This window comes from Camelus dromedarius, chromosome 2, assembly GCF_036321535.1.
Source record: "Camelus dromedarius isolate mCamDro1 chromosome 2, mCamDro1.pat, whole genome shotgun sequence".
Lineage (NCBI taxonomy): Eukaryota > Metazoa > Chordata > Mammalia > Artiodactyla > Camelidae > Camelus > Camelus dromedarius.
Window position 1 is genome coordinate 60113365 of NC_087437.1, and position 19000 is coordinate 60132364.

At 42.9% G+C, this 19000-nt stretch overlaps 1 protein-coding gene across 1 annotated transcript; it reads right to left on the reverse strand.

The window, feature by feature from the left end:
* Positions 1 to 582: 582 nt before the first annotated feature.
* On the reverse strand, positions 583 to 15693 carry APOD (apolipoprotein D). Its single transcript, XM_010994398.3, has 5 exons — positions 15590 to 15693; positions 12126 to 12276; positions 6364 to 6485; positions 2977 to 3065; positions 583 to 1065 (listed from the first exon to the last, which is right to left on the reverse strand). The coding sequence occupies exons 2-5, from the start codon at positions 12246 to 12248 to the stop codon at positions 830 to 832; spliced, it is 570 nt and encodes a 189-aa protein (XP_010992700.1). The 5' UTR covers positions 12249 to 12276; positions 15590 to 15693; the 3' UTR covers positions 583 to 829.
* Between the last annotated feature and the right edge of the window lie 3307 nt (positions 15694 to 19000).

Sequence of the window (19000 nt, forward strand, 5' to 3'; positions counted from 1 at the left end):
GCCTTCTTGGAGCTCCCACAGCTTCCTCCACACGACTCTACCTTTGCACCCCTCAGCTTGGATTATAACTGCATCTTTACTTGTGAGTCTCCCTCACGAGTCTGTGAGCTTCTGTGGGAGTACAGGGATTCTGTATTTCCAAGGCCTGGGAGGCAACTGGGTCCCAGTAAATATCAGTTGAATGAAAGACCATCAAAAATTATTTTCTTAAAAAAAATTCCTGTAACTTCTCCCTCATAGATTCTCTTCTTCCTTGCCAGACCCCAAGATGGTCCCATTCTTTAGCCTGACTCTGATGTCCTCCTGAAGAGAAAGTAAATGCTTCCAGGAAATGGCCTGTCAGAGACTCCAAAACTCCAAATAATTCCTCCCTAAGGACTGCCTTCTGCAGGGTGGGGGCGCCTGGATTCAGGTCACCCAGAATACACCTTTGCCATCAGCTTTCCATTTCCAGGAACAGGATTGTTACCTTTAAACTCAAACTGTTCAGTGCTTATTTTTTTTTCAATAACTGCTTAAGGATTTCCAAACATAAGCTTATAATTACAAACCCCAGAATAATTAGTCCAATTTGGAATCTACTGTGAGTATAGCAGGTCAGCAACAAGTTTATTATCAGGCTTGCAAGGTAACAAGGTGGTGCGTGGCTAAGTGTTTGGGCCCACTTGCCTTGAGTTCCTCTCCACTAGCTTTTGTTGTCACATTTCCCTTCTGGTATTTGCAATGGTTTGCCATGATGGGTTGGGTTGTCTTTATGAGGGGTGGTGTGGGGGAAAAGCAAAGCAAAAGAAGGAACATGGAGTGAATGCAGCCTCCCTTTAGAGCCTGGTTACAGGGACTCGGGGCAATTCATCTGATCTGTGATAGTCATTTTCTCAATGTCAATGTTATTAGAGGTCAGGATATCTTTTAGATAGGTCACTGTTTCTGGAGGGAGGTAAGGGTTTCTTCCCAAGATCCAAACATGATCCATATGAAAAAGCCAGATGATTGTGGTACAGGAGTACACGAGGGCGTAGTTCTCATAGTCGGTGGCCAGGACCCAGTATGGAGCTGACGGCATCACTGAGAACCAGAGGAGGGCAGTTATTAGGAGGGACCAGGGCAAGAGACACCTTCATCTCCAGGACCCTGGAAGCCAGGCTCTGCGGTCTGAGTTCTACATCAGTGGCTTTTAATTCTGGCTTCGTGTGGGAATCATACAGGAACTTTGGAAAATACTAGGTCCAACTCCCCACACCCACCGATTCCCAGATTCTGAACTGGAGATTGCTGGTACTTTTGAAAATTCCTCAGTGATTCTAATGAGGAGCGGGAGTTCAGAGCCATCATTCTGGATCCCCTCCCTGACCACAGGTTGGCACCTGGAAACCAACAGTACCTGGGGCATTTGGCTAGACCCCCTGGACTGACAGGCTGCACTTAGCACCAGTGCACATGGAGCCACCACTTAGCTAAGCAGTCAGGAGTGTAAGGTCCAGGACCCTAGGCTTTCTGAGTCTGTACCGCTCATCTTCCTCTAGAACCCGCCTTAGGGAGGAGGTAGGAGCTACTGTTGGTTTGTTTGTTTTTCTTCTTGCGTGACCTTCAAAAATCCCTGCATTCTTAAGAATAAGGTAAATCAGGTGGTAACAGGTTACAAACTCTTCCTCTCAAAGGGCCTATAAAGATTCACTGATTGACATCTGCATAGTGTTGAAAGCTCAACATTAAAAGGGTCCTTAAGAAGAGAGATGGAGGATTTACCTTCTCTACCTGACTCCAGAAGTTTCCTCCGTGAACTTGACCTCCCCAGCCAAGGTCCAAGCCAAGTGTGTGGCTGACCTACATCAGCTCCATCTTAGGCCCGCAGTCCTACCCCCTCCCCTTTGTGTGTCACTGAACTTCAGCCTCCTCACAAGGAATGCGCCCAAGCCAGATAAGCCTCTTACCAACTTTCACCCTTGTCTTCATCTGATTTGAAATCTAGAAGAATGTCTTTGCTGACACAGATGGTTAATGGTCATGAGACCCCTGGGGAGGGGGAGGGGAGGAAAACCCCTCCGTTTCTGTAGGTGTGGACGTGCTTCTCCCTGGTAGTTAGATTCTATTTTAGCTTTGGCCCCTTTAAGTCCCCCTGTACCCGTTTTGAATGTCTCTGATGGTCGTCCACCTGGTTCTGCCAGTATGTAAGTTACCCACGATAAACTTCATAATTGCACTTTCTGGAATTGCCTGCTTTGTTTTTCAGTCTCAAAGATCATTTTCATTCAGAGGATATTATTCAATAACATTACCTCTGAATACCAAGGAAAATGCATTGCCCAGCTTGTTTAAGTTGAGAGAAAGATGGACCCAAATGAAACCCCAACAATGTAGCTAGAACGTGGCAGAGCCAGGACTCAAACTTACCTTCACTTTTTTGTTGTTGGTGGTGGGAAGGCAATTAGGTTTATCTACTATAGTTTTTAATGGTGGTACTGGGGATTGAACCCAGGACCTCATACATGCTAAGCACGAGCTCTACCACTGAGCTTTAACCTCCCCCACTTACCTTCACTTTTATCATCACCAGCTTCCAAGCTTTCGCACGTGTTAGTTGTTCTGCTAATAACTACTAATTTCTCAGTTATTTGTTTTCTGTGGGAAACAAGACTGGCTTGGGTCTCCTACTGCTCATGCCCAATGTGCTCCAATTGGTGCTTCCTCTTTTTAAACAATTACTGTGTAGTTTTATAGTAAATCACTTGGGTGCTTGTCAGTATCCACACTGACATGGAAGCTTCCCAGGGACAAGGGCCAGCTCTGTCTTACTCACCTTTGCATCTCCAGTGCCTAGCCCAGCGCATGGCTGGTAGTACGTGCTCAGCAAATAATTATGCATTGAATCATTACAGGTGACACTCAGATGTGACAGAAGATCTCGGACCCAGGGCTCTTGCCTGCAGTTGGCATACCTCCTGTCCCTGATACCTCCTGAGAGAAGTGTATACTTACACCAGAAAAACTTAACTCCCAGCTTGGCAGGCTCTGTGATGTTTTCCTGGGTGGCTTCACCTTCAATTTGATTCACAGTTCCATCAGATCTACAATGAGTTAAAAACAAACACCAGAAAACCTGAACTCATTAAAAACCAAAAATCAATGAAAGGCTAGATTTGTGATGTTAACAATCGTGGTGGCCAACGTTGTGATTTCTGGTTAGGGGTGTTTTGAAGGGAGGCTGGGTCCTAAGTCCATTCCCTCCCCTTTGCTTTCTCACTGTCTCTGAGACCAAGCCAAGGAGGACAGCTTGGGGTGATAAGAAATAACAATTGTACTGCCCCAGGATTGGGTAATATGTGAGGCCCTGGCACTTCAATACTGTTTTTTGGAGTGTCTGTAGTGACCTGCAAGGCTATTTCCTGCTCCCAGACTCCAAACCAAGAGGGAAGAAATGAGAAGGGGAAAATAAGCAAACAAAACAACTCAACACAGAAAGAAGATTCACATCTTTAAAAATGAGAAGAGGCCAGAGGAAAAAATTAAAGACTGACTTGATTGTGGGAAATAATGCAAAACATGGAGTGTGGAGATCTGTAAAGTTCCCTTCTCTTTGGGCTTCACTGATAGCATGTGGCATCATCTGTCCCATCAAGGGGTCCATGCCTGAGCTCTGAGACCTCATCCAGTTTAGCAAGCTTCTGACTGGGGTGTGGACCGGGCGAAAGCAGGCAATGAGGAAACATTTACCTCCCTTCAGGAATTGTCTGGGGCATCTAGATCTCAGGGACTTTACGTGTGAAGAAATGTGCATCTTACAATTAATGCCATCTTACACTTACAAATGGCAGTATCATTTCTTTCTGCATAAAAGGGTAGTGCGTCTTAAAAGCAATGGTCTTTGATTGGATAGATGAAATACTTTTACTCTTTTGAAGGGAGCTGGCCCCATTTCTGGATAACTTCCACTGACCTCATGGATCTAGGGGAGAGGGGAAAGGCCTAGGGATTGGGGATTGAGGCCACGAAGTGGGGTGCTCAGGAATCAGGGTGCTCTTTCTAGTAGGCCAACAGAGGAGCTGCCTGTTCACCAGTTCTTAGAGGGGCACACAAACTAAAATGAGAGCTTTAGCGTGTGCTAGAAAGTCAGGAAGCTATAGTAGTGGTGATGGATGTCCTAGAAACCAGACAATAAGCAGCAGGTAAAGGGGCACGTGGGAAATGCTCTCTGATGCTGCTGAATTGCATAATCTGTTTATCACTGAGCAAGGCTGGAGAGCGTGCCCTGTTCTCTCACCTGGAACTCAATCTGTAAGACAGGAGATGGTCCATTTCTATCTACATACAGTTGCTTAGCAACAAATCAGTCTCTTCCCAACAGACTTTCCCCCTTTGCACCATCATTTATGTTTTGCTCCAGAACAGTTTTCAAAACACCAGTCTCTGATCATAAACTCACAATTTGTTCATAGGAAAAATGCACTTGTGTTGTCAAGGGTGGCAGCAGATTAACAACAATAGGTAATATTGCTTGATTACTACATGCCAAACACTGTTCTAAGTCCTTTACATGTGCTACCTCATTTAATGCTCACACAGCCTTATGGAGGGAGGTATTACGATTATTGCCATTTTACAGAGGAGGAGACTGAGGCTTAGAAAATTGTCATAACTAACCTAAGATTGCATCATTAGGAAGTGGTAGAACCAAGATTTGAAACCAGGCAGCCTAACCCCAAAGCTTGAGCCCTTCAGTCCCAGCCCTGTGCCGGCCGCTTCGGCCCTCACATTCCGACACTGGCTAAGAGTATTTTGCCCAGACTCCCTGCTGTGCCCTCCATGTGCTCTGCAGCACTCCTGGGAGGAGAAACTATACTGTTTTCCCCGAACTAACAAACCTCTTTCCACGTGCCATTGCTCTCAAGTAGGAGTGAGCCTAGGGGCAGAGTGACCTAATACTCAGGATATAGTTGAGGAGGACTCCTGGCCAACTCAGGAGAGCTAGGGGAATCGCCTGGGTTTTGAGATCTGTATCAGTGTCTGACTCTTGGTCTTAGAATGGGACAAACTATTTAAAATGAAGTCATTGTCACTTTGGGGCCTTCAGAATCCCTGCGAGAGCTTCTGGGGATCTGCATCTCAATTCCTGCAGCCCTTCCTGGGCTCTGAAATGAGCAGGGTTTTTCTTTAGAGTTCCTCAAGATTCTTACTCTGTTTCTTTGGTTTCTGCAGGGTCAGGGAGTCAGCCTTCTGTTTTGGCTCACAGGAGGCTTAGTGGGTAATAGGGTGGCCACGGCAAGCCTCTCTGAGCCTGAGTAACTTCCAGGATGGATTGTAGTTGTTTTCTTGGAGTTGAAAACAATTCTCAGACTCTGGAGGAAACAGGAAGGACAATCTTTCATTCCCAGCCTCTTTCATTTATCTTCTGGTCTCTGCCCCATTTCAATTCTCCCTGGTTTTGAATCTCAGCTTTGTCACTTATAAGCTGTGTGACCCTTCGCCAAATTACTTTACCTCATCCATAAAAATGGGCTTAATAATAGCACCTACCTCGGGGTTGTTATGGGAATTAAATGAACATATACATGTCCATTTACATATACATACATAAATGCATCCATATTATACATATGTATATGTGTGCACATATATAGAACAGTGCCTGGCACACAGGAAATAATTAATACTGGTCACTGTTGTTTATTGTTGCTCTTTGTTGATGGCGGATGGGTAGGAGTTCTTCCTAGGGTTCTTTTTAAGGTTATATTTGCTTTCTAAAGTGTGAATTTTTGGATCAAATATCAATCTGTTAGAAGCCCTCAGTAATAGAAAATATATTCCTGCAGGCCCTCCTGTTCATTTAGCCTGGAGTGTGACTATGTATGAATTTGACTCTTGCTTAACAAGAAAAGGAGTTTTCTAACAGTTAAAGCTGGCTAGAGATGGGATACGCTGTCACGTAAGGTGATGAGCCCCCAGTTTCTGGAAGGATTCAACCTGAGCTGGATGCTCTCTCTCAGCAAATGATAAAGGGCTTCCCTCTTGGTTTGGAGGTCAGACAAGACGGTCCCTGCAGTCCTGTCCTGCTGGAGGATCTATTTTGCAACAAGAGCAGGAACCTTGCAGTCTGTGTTACCGTTGAGCCCCTAGTACCTCTCCCAGGGCCTGATACACAATAAGGTGCCTAGCAAGTCATCATGGAAATGAATGAGTGACTTCTAGTCCCTACCATCCTGCCTGCCAAAATCTTCCATCTCAGGACCTATTGTGAGCAAGTAATCCAGACCTAGCAAGGTCTGCGTCCTCCCTGAACTGGATGGCAAGGACGCCAGTCATCCCAGGACAGCTCTCTGCAGGGCTGCCTCTAGGATGAGCATTGCCTTTGAAACCACAGCCACTCACCTCAACTCCTTGTTTACCACTTTGACTTTTCCGTTTTCCATTAGCGAGTAGTTGGCTTGGATGCAACTTCCCTTCTCAAAGCTCACTGGGATCTTCTCAATCTCATACCATCTTCCAAGATACTGCAGAGACAACAACAAGCAGAGCAAACCCTGTGGCTCTCTGGGGACCTGCAAACTCTTCCCCATTGTTGTCTTTCAGGGCAGAGCCCTTTCTTGGGGAAACCAGGCAAAATGGGCTGCTTTGTTCCCAGCAGCAACTGAAGAAGACAATTGATTCAAATGAGAATAAGTGAATCGGATATGTGGGCATCGGTTGAATGCCACAGTCTATTCCTAAAGCGCTCTTTATTTAGATATGCTCTCAGTGTCCCTTTCAGTCAAAATCTATGTGAAATTCTAAACTCTGTAAAAGGAAGGGATTGGTTTAAGATGATGTAAGGGGCCATCTCAAATGTTTTATGATTCTACAAGGCATCTTTGAATTATGTGCAAAGTCAGATATGATCATGTGGGGAGCTGGGACACCAGGGTTGGTAGAATTCTCCTCAAGGAGTTGGTCACAAAGGCTTTTGGCAGATGATCAGGATTTAGAAGACCTGTATTATTCTTTCCCTGGGAGCTTGCTCTCAGTTCATAACTTTAGTGCACAGAGTCAACTTTTTTTTTTGTTTTAATGGAAGTACTGGGGATTGAACTCAGGACCTCGTGCATGCTAAGCATGTGCTCTACTGCTGAGCTATACCCTCCCCTCCAGAGTCAACTTTGAAGGAAGTATGCGTCTGTGTGGGTGAGGGTGAGGAGAGATGGGCAGGCTCATGCTTCCATACATTGCTTTGCATAGAGATGGCTCCAGTTTACAACCTTCATGAGGGCAACTTGGCAATATCTAGCAAAATTAAAACTGTATATACTCTGACCTGGGAAGGTGTACTCCTGAGGATAAGAAGTGATGTATGTGTAAGGTTATTCACTGAAGTACTATTTGCAATAATAAAAGGCAGGAAACAGCCTGAGTGAGCATGAGCAGGGACTGGGTAAATAAATGATGGCACATCCATACAATGGAATGTTACACACCCTCTTTTAAAAGAGTGATACGCAATTATCTCCAAGATAAATTTAATGGAAAAAGAGCCAGGTGCAATATAGTGTGTATATTAAGTTACCGTTTATGTAAAAATGGGGGAAAAGGTTATTACATCAGTTTTCTATTGCTGCTATAACAAATTACCACAAGCTTAAAACACCACAAATTTATGGTCTCACAGTTTCGTGCAGGGGAAGTCTGAAGCAGGTCTCACTGGACTAAAATCAAAGTGTTGGCAGGGCTACCTACGTTCCCTTCTAGAGGCTCTACAGGAGAATCTGCCTTCTTGCCCTTTCCAAGTTCTAGAGGCCATTTGCATTCCTTGGTTTGTGAATTCCTTCCTCCATCTTCAGAGCGAGCAGAAGAGGTCAAATCCTTCTCACACTGCATCTCTCTGACCCTTGTTCCATCACCACACCTCTCTGACCTCAGCTGAGAAAGGTTCTCTGCTACTAATGATTAGGTTGGACCCACCTGGATAATCCAGGCTACTCTTGCCATCTCAAGGTCCACAACTTTAATCACATCTTCAAAATCCCTTTTTCCATGTAAAGTAACATATTTGCAGATTCTGGGGAGTAGGGCATGGACATCATTTTGACTATCACAGTTACATATATATTTGTTTCCATACAAATTATGGACATATTATGTCCCAAAAGATACACCATAAGCTGTTTGTACTGGTTGCTACTGGGGAGAGAAACTGAGGCTGGGATATAGAGGTAGGAGGGAAAGTTTTCATTATATGTTTTTTTCTTTTTGTGCATCTTTAGAATTTTGAACCATGTGAATATATTTACCTAGTCAAAATATTAATTACAATTATTTTAGGAATTTAAAAATGTATCACTCAACAAAACAAAATCAGGGAGATTCAGTCGCCTTCGAAATGTCAGACTTTGAAATGAGAGCATCCTGCAAACAGGTGGCAGTGTTGCTTCAGTCACATGGCTGTCTGCTGAACTATATGCCCACGTTCATGACAAATTTTCCACTCATTTGTTAAAGCACACCTTTCAATGAAAATCACTGGACTTAGCATTCATTTAGAGCACCAAAGACTAGGATTAAAAGTCAGTTGGTTTCATAGGCGTCTTCAGAAACTCCATTTTATACAGTGTATTTTAAATAGTTCTATTATTGTCAAGGTGACATTAGTTCTCCACAGTTAAAACCAAGGAAGCATGATTTTCCAGAAAGGAGGAAACTCAGAGGTAGAAGATTGCTTTTCATGTCATGTTCCCTTATGATCTCATATTATTTTTGTGAAGCTCTTTTCATCTTTTGGAATCTCAGTTTCTCTATTTGTATAAGGAGAATGCAATGTTTAAAAAAATAATTATGGAAAGGAAGAAGTAAACCTGTCTTTATTTACAGATACCATAATTTTGTATATAGAAAATCCTAAGGAATACACACACACACATACACACACACACACACACACAGAGCTATTAGAGCTAACAAATGAATTTAGCAAGGTTAAAGGATTCAAGATTAATATACAGAAATCAAATGTATTTCTATACTTACAATGACCAATCTGCAAACTAATTTAAGAAAGTTCCATTTACAATAGCATCAAAGGAATCAAATTCTTATGAATAAATTTAACCAAAGAAGCATAAAACATACTCTGAAAACTATAAAAGATTGTTGAAATAAATTAAAGAAGACCTAAGTAAATGGAAAGATACCCTATGTCCATGGATTGGAAGACAAAATTAAGAAGGCAAAACTCTCCAAATTGACCTACAGATTCAATACAATCTCTGTCAAATTTCCAATTAACTTCTTCACAGAAATAGAAAAACTGATCCTAAACTTTATATGGAATTACAAAGGACCCAGAGTAGCCAAAAGAACGAAGTTGAAGAACTCATATGTTCTGATTTTAAAAACTTACTACAAAGCTGCAATAATTAAGACTGTATAGTGCTGGTGTAAGGATAGACATATAGGTCAATAGAAGAGAATTGAGAATCCCAAAATAAACTTACACCTATGGTCATTTGATTTTCAATAAGGATGTCAAGACCGTTCAATGGGCAAAGAACAGTCTTCTCAACAAATAGTCCTGAACAACTGGATATCCACATGCCAAAGAAAGACATTTGACTCCTATATCACACTAATACAAAATTTAACTTAAAATAAATCAAAGACTTAAATGTAAGAACTACAACTACAAATCAGTTGGAAGAAAATATAGGAGTAAATCTTTGTAACCTTAGACTAGGCAATGGTTTTTTAGATATGACAACAAAAGCATAAACAACAAATGAAAAAGATTGATAAATTGGACTTCATTAATATTAAAAAATTTTATGCTTCAAAGGACACATCAATAAAGTGAAAAGGCAATCTTTAGAATGTAAAAAAATATTTGCAAATCATGTATCTGATAAGGGACTTTTATCTAGAATATATAAAGAACACTTATCTCAACAATTAAAAGATAAATAACTCAATTAAAAATGGGCAAAGCATTTGAAAAGACATTTCTTCAAAGAAGACAAACAAATGTTCAATAAACATAGGAAAAGATGCCCAAGATAATTACCATTAGGGAAATACAAATCAAAGCCACAATGAGATACCCATTAAAAATGGCTATAATAAAAAGATGATAATAACAAGTATGGGCAAAGACATAGATAAATTGGAATAATACACTGCCAGTGGGAATGTAAAATGGTGCAGCTCTTTTGGAACAGTCTGGCAGTTTCTCAAAAGGTTAAACATGGAGTTACAATGTGACCTAGCAATTCTACTCCTAGGTATATACCCAGGAAACCTGAAAATACATGTCTACAAAAAACCCCATGAAAACAGACACACAAAAACCCATACATGAATGCTTATAGTAGCATTATTCCTAATAGTCAAAAAGTGGAAATAACCCAAATGATGAACAGATAAGTAAAATGTGGCATAATCCACAGAGAGGAATATTATTTGGCAATGAAGAGGAATGAAGTACTGATACATACCACAACATGAATGAACTTGGAAAACATTATGCTGAGTAAAAGGAATTAATCACAAAAGACCACATATTGTTGGATTCCATTTCTATGAATTGTCCAGAATAGGCAAATTTATAGAGACAGAAAGTTGGTTGCCTGGGGCGGGGAAAGCTGGAGGGAAATGAAGATTGGCTGTTAATGGGTATGGGGTTTCTTTCCAAAATGATGTTTAGAAAATACTCTAAAATTGATATTGGTGAGTTTCAGAACTCTATGAATATACTAAAAATTTCTGAAAGTGAAAACCACTTTAAACAGGTGAATTACATAGTATATGAATTATATCTTAAATAAACCATTTAAACATTCTGCTTTACTCCTCAAACGACTTTTGTAAAGACAGGTCAATTATAATTTCCAAAGTGTCTTGGGATTTTTACCCCCAAGCTGAAATGTAACTCAAATTCCCTGGAGCTTTTCTAGAAAGCCTCCTGTAGACCACCAGGGTTACCCGGATAAAGGGATCAGCCCTTTATAATTAATGCAGTAAGTCAATGTAGACTTGAGGGTACCATATCCCATGTCAGCTCTCTGTTGCTGGTGCTCCTTCCACACCCCTCTCAGGTTCTGAGCTCTCTTCTCTCTACCTAATCCATCCCCTAAGGGGTCCCAACACTCATTCACACTGAGGTGTGAGTAACTGATAACAACTTTAATGTTACTTATAACAAGTCACTTCTTAAAACAGATCCAAACTTTCTGTGAAAGAGAAGATGTCTTAATGGGGAGATTCTAGGCATGAGTTAGAAGCCATGGGAGCCTCTGAGTCATGTCATCCAATAGCTGCTTCTTTCTGCTGTTCACCGCCCCATCCCATCCCCAGCCATCCATGTGCACAGTAAGGTTGGGCCTGATCTAAGGAAGAAAGCCATACACGGAGGTGCCGATTATGTTGATACCCTTTTAGTGTGGGTAACAAGGAGGTTCCTTGGGGCAGTTCTGTCCTTTCCTAAGCCCTGTTTGAGTAACCTGTGGGTGTCCTGCACTTCTGGGAAGCCTAGTTTTGTTTCGTTTTTAAATTTTTTCTGGGAAGCCTAGTTTTGAATCCTACTCTGCATTTATTGGCCGTGTGACCTGAATAGTTTGCAAGCTCCCTGACATTCGGCTTCTTCCCTGCAGCAGCTGCTGTAATTCGTGCCCCAAGTCTGCCCAGAGGCCCATCTCTGGGCTCACGTCCATCACGGGGGGCAATTCCCATACACACTGCCAGCTTCCCACCTGCAGCCCCCGTGTCTCCTTCTCTGCCAGAAGCTGGGCCAGTGCCACGGGAGCTCCCACGGCCCACTTGCAACCATCCATCCACGAGACAATCTGAGGCGCATGCTCTGCATTTCCTCAGAGCATCCCCAGCAGGACTGACCCCCGTTGTTCAGAGTAACCTGCTCACCCTTTACAGCTCTCCTGCCTTCTTTGTCTCAGTTTCCCCACATGCCTCCTCATGCTTCCTGGGATCATCTTCTAAAACCTCTGTGTTCCCCATCGCTTGTCTCAGAGTCTGCTCTAAGGGAGCCCCCAATAAGATAAGTAGCTACCCCGAGGCTTGCTGTGGCCATCAAAGCAGAATAATAGAACTGAACCTGTTGGGATGCACATTCAAACAGGAGACAGCCAAACAAGCGGGAGTTGAGCCTCTGACCGCACCTTATTCACGTCAAAATTCTCCTGCACTGGAGGAGTCGGGCATTTTCCGAGATGGAAGGCTTGTCCCTCAGCCGCTCCGAAGAGGCCAGCCAGGGCCGAAAGCAGCAGCAGCGCCGGCACCATCCTGAGGCTGGGTGGCTGTGGGTGGAACCTGCAGTGGAGAGAACAGAGCAGCTGGAGGCGTTCTGAGCCTCCCGAGGGCACAGAGTCCTGGGAGGAAGACTTCTGGACTGGCGGGTCCCTCTGTGGGTGGCCTCCCACTCAGCCTGTTGAACCTCTCATCCTACAGGGCCCCCTGAATCACCCATGTCACTGTGAGGCCCTCCATCCCTGTGAGCCTCTCTAGAACATTTTCTACCTCCGTTGAGCACACTTTGCCTGCTATTCGAGTTTTTTTGGATTTATTTTGCAAGCTCCCCTGCCCCACACACCTCATTATGCATTTTTCAGGGATGGGCATTGTGTCTGATTCTCCCTGGACTCACCCACAGAACCTCGCGGTGCCAGGCGCAGTCCATACTTGCTGAATGAACAGAAACAATGTGTGTGTGTTGGGGCACAGGCCAAGAGGGAGATTAAAGCCATCAAGTGAACCATGAGAGAAAAAACAAACTGAAAACAAATCATGCATAAGGTTAGTGTCCTGGGAGGTTCATCAGAGACATGCCTCCCTGACCCCACCTCTCCACCCTGCCCCCACCTCTCCACCCTGCCCCCATCTTGCTGGGCTGTTTTTCAACCCAAGAGCAGGCCTGGAAAGGTTAACAGGGAGCAGGGTGCTGGGGACTCCAGGGTCGCCCTGACCAGGTTTGAAGTCTAGCTCTGCACATGCTAAGTATAACTGTGTCCAACTGATGCTTAATTTCCTTGTCTATGAATTGGGAATGATAATCATACCAACCTCATGAAGTTTCATGAGGATTAAAGAGATAAAGCAAAGAGAGCATTTTGAGCAGTGTCTGACACAGAGAAAATGCTCAACAAATGCTAGTTATTGCTATTATGAAAAGCAGAAACAAAGGATTGTGTTTCTTTCCTTCCTTCCTTCCTCCCTCCTCTCCTCTCTCCATCTCTTTCTTTCTTTCTTTCTTTCTTCTTCTTCTTCTTTTTTTTTTTTTTTTGACATTCTGTTGCGGATATTTTTCATAGATGATGTACGTCTCACCGGAGAAGGACCAGAGAAGGCTGATTTGTAACTGCAGCAAGCATTTGAGCTCAGTGCCCTTGGTTGTGGACGCTGCTTCGAGGAGGGGCAGTGGGCAGGGTCGGAGCCCCAGCTACTCCCTGCTTCTTTCACTGACTTGCTCTCACTCTGTTCTCTTCTTGTGACTCCTTGCCTGTAGCTATTTCCAGCTCTTTACCTTTCTCCCTGCCATGAAGAGGGCTGAATCAATGCAAGCAAGATGTTCTCAGATCTGAGCATTTAAAAGGATGTGTCATAACAGGAGTAATTATAACCAGTTTCTTATGAATCTCTAAGCCTCCAAATAACCTTCAATAATCAATAGCCCTTTTTCTGGAGGTTTTGATGCCTGTTTTTCAAAAGAATAGTTACATAATGAGTCAAAGCTGATCTGAGGTGGGGAAGGGAGGGGATGAGGCGTGGCCACTGAGTACTCCCCACCAAGCAAGCTTACTGTGGGGCCACCTTTCTTAGCCTTTGAGGCTCCATTTTTCATCAGCCCCTACCACCAGGTCAACACCACCTGTCTTTTCATCTTTGAGGGGATGGTGAATTTGCAGAAATCCAGCCAAAATTTGCAACCATTTCCAAGAAGTTCTTAGAACCACTGAAGTTCTACTCTTGGCCCCCTTAGGCTCCAAGTTCAGTCCCTTGGCCAGGAGTTCTAGCCTCAAAGGATGGCCACACATTATGCACAGTCTACAGGGCCTCCCAAACTGGATAGGACCTTAGAGGTAACATATCCAACCCTTTTCCACAGGCGCACAGATGGGGAAGCTGAGGCCCAGACGGGACAGAGAGCTGGGACTCAGGGCTCATCTCCACTCTCCATTTTGCAGCACCCCTGAGCCACGCTTTCTTCTGTGCACCACCTTCGGTGGCCTTCAATAAACACCTACCTCTATACCTGATGTCTCGTTTCACCACAAGACAGTTACACCAGAAGTCAGTTCCACCTCTTACTCTGACAAATATCTTGTTACAAAACGTTCTATTGTGGGCTGAACCATGTTCTTTAGCTCTGTAGGAGGACTTCAGAGCAAGACAAATTCCCCTTGCTTGCATCTCTTCCAAAGATGCCTCTTTATTATACTAGTTTTAGCTCTAGGATTCAAACTGTTTTTGAGAGAAAGGGTTGATGGCATCCATAACTTTTTTTCCTCAGTGCCCCTTGCATTCTAATTCACCCAACACTTGACTGAGCACCTTCTAAGGGTAAATCACATTATTAACATGTATCTATGAACTTGGGTATGCAGGACTTAATTTTGCATCTTCTAATACAAATGGGAAGATTGTCCTCACCAGGAGAGTTTAAGTATTTTAAAAAAAATGTAATTTAAATATTATTTAAACTGAATATTAAATAAGTAAAAAATAATTCTACTAAAGTTTCTTTGCATCCACCCTGAGCCAGAACTGACTCGGTGAATCACAGCTCTTACTCACTGAGGTTTTCCGGGGAGAAGTCCTGGCCTCAGCACTGACATGTGCCTTGCGCTGAATCTCCAAACACCCTGTCTGGCAGGGTCCTGCACTGAAGTCCTCTTTGTGCTCCTTGAGGTTCACTTGGCAGGTTTGCTTCCCCGTGAGAGCTCCTGCCAGGCCTCCTAAGGCCCTGCACTCCGCACGCCTGCGTGCTAGTGCAGCTGTTCGCAAGACACTGCAGAACTGAAGGACTGGCTTTTTCGATCTCACATGATAAAATAAAACACATTTCCACAAGCAAACGGGTCTTGAAAACCCATTTCGCCGTTGAATCTAACAAGAAAACATATCTCCTGAAGAAAACTTTTTTGTCACATTGATAAATGCATTTTCTCTTCACATAATGCCTTTCAGTGCACTTTTTGGTCAATTTTACTGTGATGCACACAGGATAACAACCCCTGGAGGATACATCTAGCACAGGCTTGATGTGTGAAAAAAATCCTCATCGTCTCAGATAGTATAGAGCGGGGTGCACAGTGCGAGCAGAAGACTTTGGGGTGTGCCAGCACTGAGTTGGCGCCCCAGCTCTGGCATTTGTTGGTGGTCTTACCTTAGGCCTGTTGCTTAGAATGTCTGAACTTCGGTTTCCTCATTGGAAAAATGACTCTAACAATATCTACCTTGTAAAATTGTTTGTGGAAAAATGAGTCCACGTCTCCAAAGCGACTGGCCAAAGGCCCTCAGCCGTGTTAGTTATTATTTTTAGCTGAAAAGGGGCAATGAAAAGTCAAGACTGTCTCTATTTTAAGTGTTATTTATCATAAATGAAAATTAAAACTACAGTACATACCTTTTTTATCAAGATGAGAGCAATTTCCACATCCAATCTGAGATGCCTTGTCTTGGTGACTGGCTTTTCCCAAGCTATTTTATAAGCTTCCTCAGGTCACTGATGTTTAATTTTAATGCATGCCACACCCCCTACATTCAGGAAGGCTGGCCTAAAAGCTTAGCTCTGTATGAAACACAAAGATGGGATGTTCTGTTCATCTCCCTCCCCCAATTTCCTTCCCAGCTGCTCCCTGAAGAAGAAACAAGGAGATATTGTTTCTGTGTGTGTGTGTGAGAGAGAGAGAGAAAGACATAATGTATTTCATTCAAAACATCTTTTTTGCTATGTGGATTTTCTAATTTAATTTTCTCAGTCCAAATGCACTTTCAAGTTCCAGTAAGATGAGTTGCAACATGTTTTCAAACATCTGCTACTTATTTTCCATTTTTTGTGTAAATAAAAAATCAACAATCCCATTTCCTGAATATGGAGGATGAATTCCACCCATGTGGTCCCTGGCCAGGAATGTGACTCAGGCAACAGAGTGAAGGTTAGGAATTAGAATTAGGAATTGGCTTTCTGTGTGATTCTGGGCAAAATACCCACTACTCTGAGCCTCAGTCTCCCCGTTGAGAAAGACGGACTTGTCATTTCTGTCCCCATCAGAGCTGAGTGCATAGGGGAGACACCAGTTCTCTAATAGTTGGGGTAAAAGCTGAGAATGCCAAAGGGGTCCTCTGCAGCTCCTCTGTCCGTGCCTTTGATGACCCTCCCAGCTACGTATTCTAGGCAGCCTGTTCTGTTTGGGGCTAGAGTAGGGTGAGTGTGTGTGTGGGTGTGTGTGCACGCGTGTGTGCGCGCAGATTTAGGCCCAGAGGTACTTTGGATTGGATCTTGTCTCTTTCGGTGGAATGAACAGCTTTGGAATGACTCTAAGGAATTGGATTCTATCCCTTTGTGATAGGCAGGAGGTATTTTTCCTGGCATATAGATAAGACAGTATTTTTGGAGTAGACTTATATTCCTAAATAAAATTCATTCTCAAATTTGTAAGCAATAGAAATTTACAGCACTAGGCCTTTTAAACATTAAAACAACAGCAACAGTGAAACCTTAATGTATCAAACGTTGAGAGCCCTTTCTTTGGGATGTACTTTACTTTTTTAGGAAAAGAAGGAATCCTTCTTCCTGGTCAGGACACTGACCTTGCTGTAGTCTTGTCACACTTCCCCCTGAGAACCCGGCGTGGCTCCCTATCTCCCTCCCTCCCTCCAGGTCCCTGATCTAATGTCACTTCCTTTAAAAGGCCTTCCTGGCCTTTCGAAAACAGGACTCTTGTCACCGTCGTTTTACCTGCTTCCTCATATCCTTACTGTAGCTTTACCTGAAATGAATCCTATATTTACGTTTTCTCTTGTTTCTTGTGTCTTCCTCACTGGGCGCTAAGCCCCACAGGTGTGGAGAACTTGTCTCACAGGCTGACTGCGGTACCATCTGGCTAGAGCACATCACAGGTGCTTAGTGACTGCTTGTAAGCTGAATGGAAGGGACCTACCTATTGAAAGAATTTACTGAGTACTCTAAGATTTGCAAAAGGAGCTAGAGGTAATATTCTAGAGGCTTCTATTTGAAGTGTTTTCTGGGGAAAGTCCTAGTCTGTAAGTTTCTAAGCCTTATTTACCTGCATCACATTTGTCCCCAAGAATTGCTTGTCACTGAAGAAATACACAATTAGCCTCTCATCAACCTCATGAAAAGAATATTTCCCTCTAAATAGCTACACAGTTTTCCACTAAGCAATGTAGCTAAAGTTTCCAAATGTGTAAGTTGAAGAGTGATGTATCTTATCTTTGAATCCTTAGCATTAAATCAAGAACTGTGGAGCTGAAGATATTAGTCTAGGAGTCACAGAGAACATGAGATTGAACAAATAATAATAATAAAAAACACACATAATCTTTCTGGGTCTTAGTTTGTTTTTTCCTGTAAATGTTGGCAAATGATATAGGAAAAAATCTCCCTTCACATGTTTCTGGAATAGGGCCAAGCACAAGTTTTTAAGCATCATAAAACAAATCAGAACTGTGTTCTAAACAAGCCTTTATTTTTAATTCAAAATTATTATAAGCAATTAAAATGGTACCAAAATGTGGGCCTCAGAAAGTGTAAGGTTCTCATAATCCCACACCTCAGAGATTGTTACGTTTGTATTTATTCTTCTAGGCATTCCTCTACAGATCCCAACATAATAACAGTAATAGCAATAATATCCAGTGTTCTGAAACTTGTTTTCATGTAATAAGGTATCTCTCTATACCAATTCACATAGTGCTACCTCATTCTTTCACCTGCTGTAAAACCTTGCTTTTGCCTGACAGCACATATCTTCAAGGAGATGGCCTGTGGTTTCATAGGGAAGTTATTCTTTAGTTGGGTGATTGTTCATCATATGGGTAATTAATTGCCTTAGTGGTTTCACTATAAGACCCTCAGGAAGATGAAATTTTTTTGATGGACTTTTAGTAGCAAGAAATAGAGAACTATTCCATCTTAAAAAGGTTTCCCTGATGGAAATTTCTCTATTTATTAATAACCGGTTCTTTCAACTACCAGAGTCATCCTGTGTGCCCTTCTAAAGTCATTTTTCTTTTGTCAGTTAAAATGAGGGGGAAACACAACTGTACTTTTCATGTGTTTTCCATGACACTTATTCACTCTTTAGGACTCAGTGCAAAATTTCCACTCTTTGGTTGTTTTCCTGAATTCCTGCCCACCTTATGCAGCCTCCAACACTCTCTGCTTTGTGTCTTCACAGCACATGTTACTTTGTTGTCAGGCCCATCACACCATGTTAAGCATCACTGTCCCCTTCTGGAGACTGTCAGATCCTTTGGGGTAGGTTCATCTTTTTGTTCCTGGTAAATTGCATAATGCTTGGCACATAATAAGGGTTTACTAAATGTTATTGGATGATCGAATGTTAATTCTCATTATTTGTGGGGACAGCCGTGTACTTCATGATTTATTCAGATGCCCTCTTTCCTCTCCTTCCTACTCCCTTGTGGCCACTTCCTTTATCACTTGGAGCAGGAACCACGTGAGAGCTGAATGATGCCAATCATCTGGTGAACATCAAGAAAGCAACCAAACTGGTGAAAACTGCAACTTGACACGGCATTGGGGAGGGAACACAGGCCTGGAAAGCAGGAGGTCTGGGTTCTGGTCCTAGCTCTGTTACTAATTCATTTATCCATTCATTCACTCTTTTGACTGCATACATCAAGTACTGCCATGTTCAGACACTGTTCTAGGTCCTGCAGATGTACTGGTGAAGAAGAAAGAGAAGGTCCTTGCTCTTGTGGGATGTACCATCCAGAAAAAAGTCAGACACACAGACAGCAAAACATATACAAGAGAATAGGGTGATGT

Coding starts and splice junctions, on each gene's coding strand:
- APOD (XM_010994398.3), bottom strand. CDS start 12,248: ATGGTGCCGGCGCTGCTGCTGCTTTCGGCCCTGGCTGGCCTCTTCGGA. Junction 6,486..12,125: donor AGAATTTTGACGTGAATAAG/GTGCGGTCAGAG, acceptor TTGTCTCTGCAG/TATCTTGGAAGATGGTATGA. Junction 3,066..6,363: donor GTGGTAAACAAGGAGTTGAG/GTGAGTGGCTGT, acceptor AACTCATTGTAG/ATCTGATGGAACTGTGAATC.